This window comes from Eurosta solidaginis, chromosome 2 (assembly GCF_040869045.1).
Source record: "Eurosta solidaginis isolate ZX-2024a chromosome 2, ASM4086904v1, whole genome shotgun sequence".
Lineage (NCBI taxonomy): Eukaryota > Metazoa > Arthropoda > Insecta > Diptera > Tephritidae > Eurosta > Eurosta solidaginis.
In genome coordinates, this window is record NC_090320.1 from 181,342,466 (window position 1) to 181,352,324 (window position 9,859).

The 9,859-nt window shown below is 33.9% G+C and overlaps 1 protein-coding gene across 15 annotated transcripts in view; it reads right to left on the reverse strand.

The window, feature by feature from the left end:
• LOC137240363 (uncharacterized) overlaps positions 1–6,939 on the reverse strand; it is a 424,852-nt gene extending 417,913 nt beyond the window's left edge. For 3 of the 15 annotated variants that reach the window (XM_067766489.1, XM_067766488.1, XM_067766490.1), the window contains exon 1: positions 6,487–6,832. In XM_067766489.1, the coding sequence (XP_067622590.1) occupies positions 6,487–6,533 (47 nt within the window). In that variant the 5' untranslated portion in view covers positions 6,534–6,832. The other 12 variants (XM_067766496.1, XM_067766495.1, XM_067766494.1 and 9 more) reach the window with 9 other exon arrangements.
• Positions 6,940–9,859: the final 2,920 nt, after the last annotated feature.

Sequence of the window (9,859 nt, forward strand, 5' to 3'; positions counted from 1 at the left end):
GAGCTTCCAGCGTCATTCGTGTTTTTTCTTTCCCGTCAACGTCGTATGCTAATAACAAAGTGATGCGAATTGTGTAATTCTAATTAGTGTGTTAATGTTTGTTTTGTTTTATGTTATAATTTATGGTAAAAATATAGTCTCCCTGATGAAGTTGAAAAAATTTCATCGAAACGCGTGGGAGGAAAAGAGAAACATTGTGTTTTGTCTTTATTTTATCGGCCGAAAAGCTCCAAATAAATACAATTGTAACAAAAATTGGCCCAAAATAAATATATTATAATTATTTAAATATTTAAACTTTTGCAGTGCAAACAATGATATTATAAAAAACAAGTAAAGAAGTCTAAGTTCGGCCTTAACATACCCAGTTGTACACATGAATTGTTGTTTGTTTTGCGTGTTTAATAGTGTTACAAAGCTGCGCAATAATACATATATATATGGTTCTATTCTGAACTAATTTTTCTTCGAATTATGGCTTCCGAAACAGAAAATTTCTTAGTCATAAAAGGGGCGGTGCCATGCACATTTTTTAAAATTTGAAGTTTTTCCTATTTATTGATATATATCCACTTGGGGAATGAAATACCATTAATATAAAGATCGCTTTTGCAAAGATGTAGCTTACTTTATTCGTCCACGACCCTTCTAAAAACCTTTTATATAAAAGTGGGCGTGGTCCTTAACCAATTTCGTTAATTTTTTTTCAAGGCATTTCTTATAGTAAAGGCAACCTCTCTGCCGAATTTTGTTACCATAGGTTTAACGATTTTTGATTTATGATTAATAATATTTGCAAAATTGATTTTATCACAAGTGGGCGGTGCCACGCCCATTTAAACAATTTTTTTCAAATTTTTATCAAGAGTCTCAATATCAGTCCACACGTCAAATTTCAACTTTCAAGGTGTATTATTTACTAAATAATTAGGTTTTTTGTGTTTTCCAAAATGTTATATATATATAAAGTGGGCGTGGTTATCATCCGATTTTGCTCATTTTCAATACCAATCTATTCTGGGTCCAGATAAGCTCGTGTACCAAATTTGGTGAAGATATCTCGATATTTACTCAAGTTATCGTGTTAACGGACAGACGTACGGACGGACATGACTCAATCAAATTTTTTTTCGATACTGATGATTTTGATATATGGAAGTCTATATCTATCTCGATTCCTTTATACCTGTACAAGCAACCGTTATCCAATCAAAGTTATAATACCCTGTGTACAAGTACAGCTTGGTATAAAAAAGTCATTAAAGCTTACAACTTTTGAAAAACACGTCAGAAAATTTTAGGCTTCTTTTCTCGAAAACAGCTGTAGGTAACTTTTTCGGCTATTCATTTCTTTAAAGTAGGGCTATTCTTATTTTTTATTTATCAACTTATGCGTAGTAGTTGTTGAAACTGTGCACTATTTTTAGTAACGTGCATGGAAAAAAATCCCAAAAGTAAGGAAAATAGTATTTAAATGAGAAAAAATAGATTTGACTTTGCGCCATCACTCAATTTTGAAAATAATAGAACAGATAAATTTGTGTTGAAAAAATAAAACTAAGGTTGGGTGCGTGTTTGCCTAAATTGCTTCCTAAATTGAGAATAAACCTAAATCACTGGAAACTGTCGGTAAAGCAGCAAAAAATATCAACATTTTTTGTTATGATTTATGAAAATAAAATGTGTGTATGTTTGGTCAAACATATTCGGATTAGTGGATGCATGTGTTTGGCTAGTATAGTGTCCAGCGTGAAGTCTGTGATATCTATGGAGGTTTTCAAAATTGCTCATAACTAATTGTGGCCTTGGAGGACTTTAATCCTTATAAAACAATGTAAGGCATTGTACGAATACATCTGACAGGATCCAATGGCCCAAAATATGTTTACCGAGGTATGCCCAATGTCAATGGTCTCCATGGATCGTCCAACATTTTGGGAGTCCCAATAAATAAGCTCCACACAATAACCTTGAGTTTCCTTTTTCAGTTATTTGGCTATATCTTACGTCGACCCGTTCAGTTCAAACTATGAAAATACGTCGTTTGAAGTTAATTTTTGATTTTTCCTTCGTACAAAAAATAATTAAGGTTGCCTAGTTAACTCGCATACATGTGTAAATTGTTAACCTAAATTTGAGCATTGCTGGAAAATTCCAGCAATTCCAGCAATGAAACATTAGTTTAGATACCTAAAATTTAGGCAAACTCGCACCCAGCCTAAATTTGCAACTGTCATGAAAGTGGATTTCGAGTCAAGGTCCTCAGCTGCACAGTCGAAATTTTTTTTTTTTAATTTTCCGTCAAATTAGTGAAAGGTTTTGTATTAAAATTAGAAATTCTTACTAATTACATTGACATTTTTCTCAATTTAAACAATGTTTTCCTCATTTTAGGTAGGTGTTCTCTTCTGTGTGTCAATTTGTTAAATAAACCTCGGCTTTATTGGTAATGCTAGACTAAGATTACTGCAATTATTATTTTTTGAGTCGTAGTGGAAAAAGCCTGTACTCTCACCAATCTGGATAAAAAATATGGCGCACTAAATTGTTTCCAATATAATGTTACGCTAAGGAAAGTATAGTCCACTAAAAATTTAGTGCTCTCCCACAACTATGTTTTAAAGTGAGTTCCTTTTAGGAATCCCGTAAAATGGTCAAATTTTATTTAGCTTTTTTAAAGCCAGTTGATAGCGTTTTTCTGCAGGGTTTTGTTATATGTAGATATATGTATATCCCTATAGTTTTTTGATCTCTTAACCTCTTTTGGCAACTCGAAAATTAGTTGACTTCATGCATTTGAGTTTCCTGCAATGCTTATATGGGTTTGCAAAAATATGTTGGGCAACTCCATCACCTCCGTACGGATTGTGGTGCGCACCTCCTAGCCATTCAGGCAAGGTGACCCCTTATCGTGCGATTCCTTTAACATGATGCTGAAGAAAATTATTCTAGCAGCTGATCTCAACCCCAATGATACAACATACATATTATAAAAGCACACAATTGCTGGCTAATGCTGATGATATTAATATCATTGTTCTTATCAAGGGCGCAGTAAGTTTTGCTCTCTGTGGATGGATAAATAAGCAAAAAGAAGTGGGACTTGCTGTGAACGAGCACAAGACTAAGTACATGCAGTAATCAAAGAAAAAATTAGCTTAATAGCGCCTTTGCAACCATGTCACTAAGCTCGAGACCGTGAAGGCCTTAGTATATTCGCATATGTTGTACGACACAAAGTATGGAAGTCTAAGTTCGGGCGAAACGGATCATCATATACTTAATGTGAGCTCTCATATAATAACAAGTAAAGGTGTTTAAGTTCGTTTTTCTACATAACGCGTGGCACCGCCCGTTTAAAAAAAATGTCTCCCCATTTCCTCTTACAATAAAACTTGAAAAGTGAAATATCATTGCTTCAAAACTATTTTTTGCTAAGTTCTAGCTTATTACTCTAGTCTGCGACCCTTTTAAACTGGTTTTATATCCAAGTTGCCGTGGTCTTTAACCGATCCCGTCCATTTTTACTAGAAATATTTTCTTCTATAAGGAAAATATGTGTACATAATTTCATTACGATATGTTAATTTTTCTTCGAGTTATGGCTCCCGAAACATAGAAAATTGTTTGTCATTAAAGTGGCGGGGCAACGCCCATTTTTTAAAATTTGAAGTTTTTCCTATTTGTTGTTATAAATCCACTTGGGAAATTAAATACCATTGATATAAAGCTCTTTTGGCAAAGATATAGCTTATTTTATTCGTCCACGACCCTTTTAAAAATCTTTTATATAAAAGTGGGCGTGGTCCTTAACCGATTTCGTTAATTTTTCTTCAAGGCATTCCTCATAGTAAAGGGAACCTCTCTGCCGAGTTTTGTTACGATAGGTTTAACGATTTTTGATTTATGATTAATAATATTTGTAAAATTGATTTTTTCACGAGTGGGCTGTGCCACGCCCATTTTAAAAAAATTTTTCAAATTTTCATCAAGTCTCAATATCAGTCCACACGTCATATTTCAACTTTCTAGGTGTGTTATTTACTAAATAATCAGGTTTTTTGCGTTTTCCATAATATTATATATATATAACTGGGCTTTGATATCATCCGATTTCGCCCATTTTCAATACCAATCTATGCTGGGTCCAGATAAGCTCGTGTACCAAATTTCGTGACGATATCTCAATATTTACTCAAGTTATCTTGTTAACGGAAAGATGGACGGACGGACGGACGGACATGGCTCAATCAAATTTTCTTTCGACACTGATGATTTTGATATATGGAAGTCTATATCAATCTCGATTCCTTTATACCTGTACAACCAACCGGTATCCAATCAAAGTTAATATACTCTGTGTGCAAAGCACGCTGAGTATAAAAAGGATACATTTAAAGAAGATGGTCATGAACATTAAAGGATATGAAAGTTGATACATACTATAAAACAATTGCTCTCGTTGATCATTGTTCTCAACAAGTTTCGCTAAACTGGGTCGATTTTATACGACACAGATTTTTAAAGTTTTGGGAAAAGATTTATTACGAAGAGCGGACCGGGACCATTTACTATTTTCTTCCAATTTTCGTACTTTCAACTAAATCTATAATGTCACGTGTAATAAATACATTGCCAATGTTGTGGAAGTTAAAACTTTTAGCAACTTCTTTTTAAAAAAGTGGGTATGGTCGTTCTAAAGTATGATCATTCTAGATCTAAATATAACACGGATAACCATAATTCCGCAAAATTTGCAAAATGATACTGACGTCTTCTGATTTACGGCTTGCAGAATTTTCTCCTCCTAAATGTGGGCGGTGCGCCGAACATTTTCCAAAAATTTTACTTATTTTTAAATTCTCGTACTTGTTGGCGTGGTCTCTAACCGATTTTGTTATTTACCAAAGTGTATATGTATATAATAGCAAGCACATGTCAAATCTTCAATGGATTTTGATCTGCGGCTTGCAAAACTTTAAAATGTTCTTCTTGCCCCCTCCCATTTTCAAGATTTAACTAATTTTCTATATTTCATCATAAGGTCAAGAAACATAAGGTTTCGTCACTTTATCGGTCTTTGGTAATAAATTATGGCAGTTTTTCGAAGTTTCGATATTGTTTTTTTAAGTGGGCGTGGTCGCCATCCGATTCTGTATTTTTTCACAACGCATGTATGTGATGTTAGGACAGCCTCCATTCCAAGTTCCAGTGTGATATCTTCAACAGCTTTTTATTTACGGCTTAAGAACTTCTAGATTTTCTTCTTCTAAATGCGGGCAGTTCCACGCCCACTTTAAAAAATTTATATTTAAGTCAAAAGATGAACCAACATATCAAGTCCCAGCACCTTATCTATCTTTAGTAATAAATTGGCGGATTTTTCCAAATTGCGATATACGTTTTTTAAAGTGGGCGTGGTCGCCACCCGATTTTGTTAATTTCATTTTCAAGTTATCATGTTAACGGACGGACGAAGGGATATGGCTTAGTCAAAACATGTTTCGATGCCGATATCATGAAAATATATTATGAAGAAATTCCTAAAGAAAAAAGGGTGTAAAATTAGTTTTTCTGCTCTCCTGTAAAATTCAAATGCCGTCAGAGACGGCAGTTGGGCGATATATGGTTTTGCAAAGGCATCGACGAACTGTAATCTCTATCCATATACATATCTATACAAGATTCTAATTATTAGAGCTTATGAACTTATTAATTTTTAATGACAATTTCTCATGGGTTTATCGATGTTTACTGAGTACAACTTGTGCGGTCTTGCTCTTCCCTCCCTAACTGTGGTCCAGGCTACGCCCATGCGTATATGTATTAAAAAATATGTGTACATCATCTCCATGTGTATGTAGACAGTTGCCAAGTTCGAAGAACGAGTCAAGGAATGTCTGACGCCCACTTAAATAAATATTGCCATTGCTAACAACACAGCCATCCTCAAAAGGCCCTAAATATGTATGTAAGTATCTATGCATGTATGTAGGTATATACATACATATGTATGTTATCTGTTGGGAATGAGATCCCCAAAATAATTTTGCGTCAGTTGCCAATTCGGCCACACGTTTGTCCACCTGATTCTCACAGATTTAAAAGTATGTTGTTCATTTACACCAGATGTTATGATGCAAACTTATACGAACAAATGCTATTGCATATGGAAACACAGCTTTTCACACAAATAAATTCACGACAAGTAATACTTTTTTTTTTATATATTATAAATATATATTTTTTTACCATATATTTATATGGTAAATTGTGAGTGAGGATGCTGACAATTACTCTGATGTTTATTGGACGTTAAGGTGAAGTTCACCGCATACTAAGCTCATGTACATTAGTATTTCATTATCTGTTATTTTTAATCGCGGTTTCTTTACGCTTTTGGTATGCTCATCGCACATTCAACAGATAATCTCAATGAATTTGCACTATTTAACCGGCACATTCACGCTTTTTATATGTATCTACCTCTTGTATTCCGTACGTGTTTCACATCGCGTGCAATCCATTCCCATAAAAAGGCCACTCACTTTCTAACTTTAGATATGTCAAACAAGCAACGACAGTTGACCATATTTATTGCATAATTTCTAATTTGAAACATAACATATATTTTTCTTAGCATGAAGGTTTAGTCAATTACTTCGCACCATAAAATCCGAAAGAAAAAATATTTTACGAAATTAAACTTTTGTTAAGTGATTCACCGTATCTGTTATACATGCGCTGTTTGCTCGTTCGCTGTTCTCGCGTGTCTGTCTCAACGGCGAATGTGTTGCCGCCAGCTGACAGGCACCAGCAATCTTACTGCCGATCGTGCTTTCCATCGTTGTTGGCGTTTATGCTACAGCCGGTATGAGCGCCAACGACACCTTTTCTGGTGCCGATTAGTGATAATAGCGCTGTTTTTCTATTGCCGTGGATGGAGCACAAAATATGCTACTGATGGATCCTCATCATAGGCGCTTTCAGAGAACACTATTTTTGTTAATACGTTGAAAACATGTTTCCGTCAATTAAGTGATAGAAATTTTGTTTTATGAACGCCGAGTTGAGCCAACTGTCAAATAAAATAGCTAATTATTTTCCACACTTCACCATAATCAATGTTAATCGTTTCATGCTAGGATGTTGTATTAGCGTTGGCAGTTCTGTTGAGGTGTTTCTTTTACGATGGTTATGTTTTTACATCCAGCACCACATTTACTTTGTTTTTTTTTTTTACTTGTGAATTTTTTTTTATATTGCTTTTCAATGACATTTAACTCAAAACATATTTATTTATTCTTCTAATATATATAAAAATTAAATGTCTTTCGTACGACCGCGATGCCTGCAAACGGCTAAGCCGATCTCAATTCTGTAAAAAGTAGTTTCTTGGGCCTTCTTTGTGAAACCGGGTTCATGCGAGGATTCAGTGATTGACAGCTATTAAAAAATTTTATAAATAAAATGTGAATTATGTTTTTGTGCTGATAATAATAAATTTTTGGTTCTTTTTTCTCAAGTCTAAAGTTAATTTTTCAGTGAGCACTAGTTATGCCCCCAATACGACGCAATATCGGTCGTCGTACCCGTAATGCTAGACGTTTGTCTAGCCGCTCAGAAGAACAACTCGAACGATTTAATGTAAGCAGACATAACCGAAATGCAAGGATACGTTCTGCTCGAAGTGAAGAAGAAAGGGAACAACTTAATAGAAGTGATAGATTAAGGATGCAGCGTAGTGCGGTTTTTCGTAATCGATCTAATGATAGGAGTGAACGTTACAATTTGAATGTTCGTGTTCGTAGACAAACCCGTGTTCGTAACAAGTTAGAACGTGTCGCGTTCGAACACGATCCCGCAGTTGATTACGGTTTACACACATCCATTGTCATTGGCACAATGAACAAATTTTGTCAGTATTGTGGTGCGAAAAAATTCAAAAAAGAAACAGTGGGGTTGTACTGTGCAATCGGAAAAATTAAACTGCCGGTATTGCTTCGAAAATTAACACAGCTATGTATATTTAATGAGAAAAATACATGCAAGTGCAATTCTCTTAAATTTTACTGATTTCGTTGTCCACACAGGTGTCTACAGATATGTATGCACTCAATAAATGGTTATAAACTGCAACTTTCTTTCAAATAGATTCAAGGGCAAATTTATCATCGAATAGGATCATTATTACCATTGTCCAATGTTAACAAACAATTTTTGCAAATTTATTTTATCGGAAATTCGAATGTCGAGTTGGATTGTCGATGTTGAATTCAATCGAACGTAAGACGAGAAATTGTGGAACAGCTGCAGATATTGTTGCATCAAGAAAATGAAATGGTTCGACAATTTGAATCAGCACTCGATCGAATGCCATCGGATAACCCTAAAGTTGTCATTCATGCAGATAAAGTACCACATGGACAACATCCACGTAGATTTAACGCACCTACGATAGATGATGTTTCCATCGTAATGGTTGGAGAGGAATTTCCATCACGCGACATTGTTTTGCATTTCCGAAACAATCAGCTGCAACGTGTTTGTGAAACAAATCGTTCTTATGATGCGTTGCAATATCCAATATTGTTTTGTCGTGGAGAAGATGGATATGAATTTAGTCTTCGATTGATAAATCCCCAAACCGGTACGAAAAGTTGTCATTTAAATAAGCATTTCTGTGGCTGACTTCCATAACATCACTTGCAAAGGAAATTTGCAAAATATTATGCTTTATAACGCATCAATAAAATTTTGCAATAGTACATTTAAAAAGGGGTGACCTTACAGGAAAAACCTTGCACAAAATATTTAGGAATCATCCTAGACAGTAAGCTGTCATGGAAGCTCAACATGGAGGAGAGGGTCTAGAAGGCCTTTTACAGCGATTGTAAGCCCTATTCTATACTATGGAGTTCTTGTTTGGTGGAAAGCCACACAAAAAACAACATACCTCAAAAAATTAGACGGGGTATGTATATCAACATTCAAGTTGATATTTAAAAAATCTTTTATTTTGATTTTAAGTATAAAAATTTTTTTTGTTTATTTTTGAGTTTAGATATTTTCCAACTAATTAGAATTTTCTTTTTTTGAAGTTAATCAAAATTTTAAGTTAACACGAAAACTCAATTAAAATTATTTTAAAAATTAAAGTAAAGAGTACAAAGTAGTTAACACTATATTTACTCCCCCTCCAAGAAAATTTGAAACAAACAAATTATTAATTAATATTAAATGTAACCTTTTTTTGTTTTTTGTTGTTTAATGTATTTGTATTTAAATTAGTGTTAATAAGTATGTTTGCTGGTTTAAGTAAATCAATTGAAATATTTTTAATAGTATTTTTGTATTGAATTGTAAATGTTTTATGTTTCTTAGAGATAACTTTAAAAGGTCCTTCATAAGGTGATTCTAAATTAGATTTACGAAGAACTTTAACAAAAACATACTCACAATTTTCTAATTGTTTAGGAACGAAAAAATTGTCTTTGTTATGATGAAAAACTTTAGAACGAACAAGCGAAAAATATTCTCTTATTTGTTGAAGAGCGTCATTAGAAAAATCATGTTCTTTATTACTATCTGAAATAATTAATTCACCAGGTATTCTAAGTGTTTGGCCATAAACAAGTTCAGCAGATGAACATTTTAAATCTTCTTTAATAGAAGTTCGTAAACCAAGTAGAATGAATGGTAAAATGTCAGACCAATGAACCGAGTCGTTTGATGCTATAATTGCTGCTTTTAAAGTTCGATGAAATCTCTCTATCATGCCATTTGCTTGGGGATGGTAAGGAGATGTATGAATTTTATGAGAACCTAAAAGTTTAGTTAATTCTGGAAAAAATTTTGA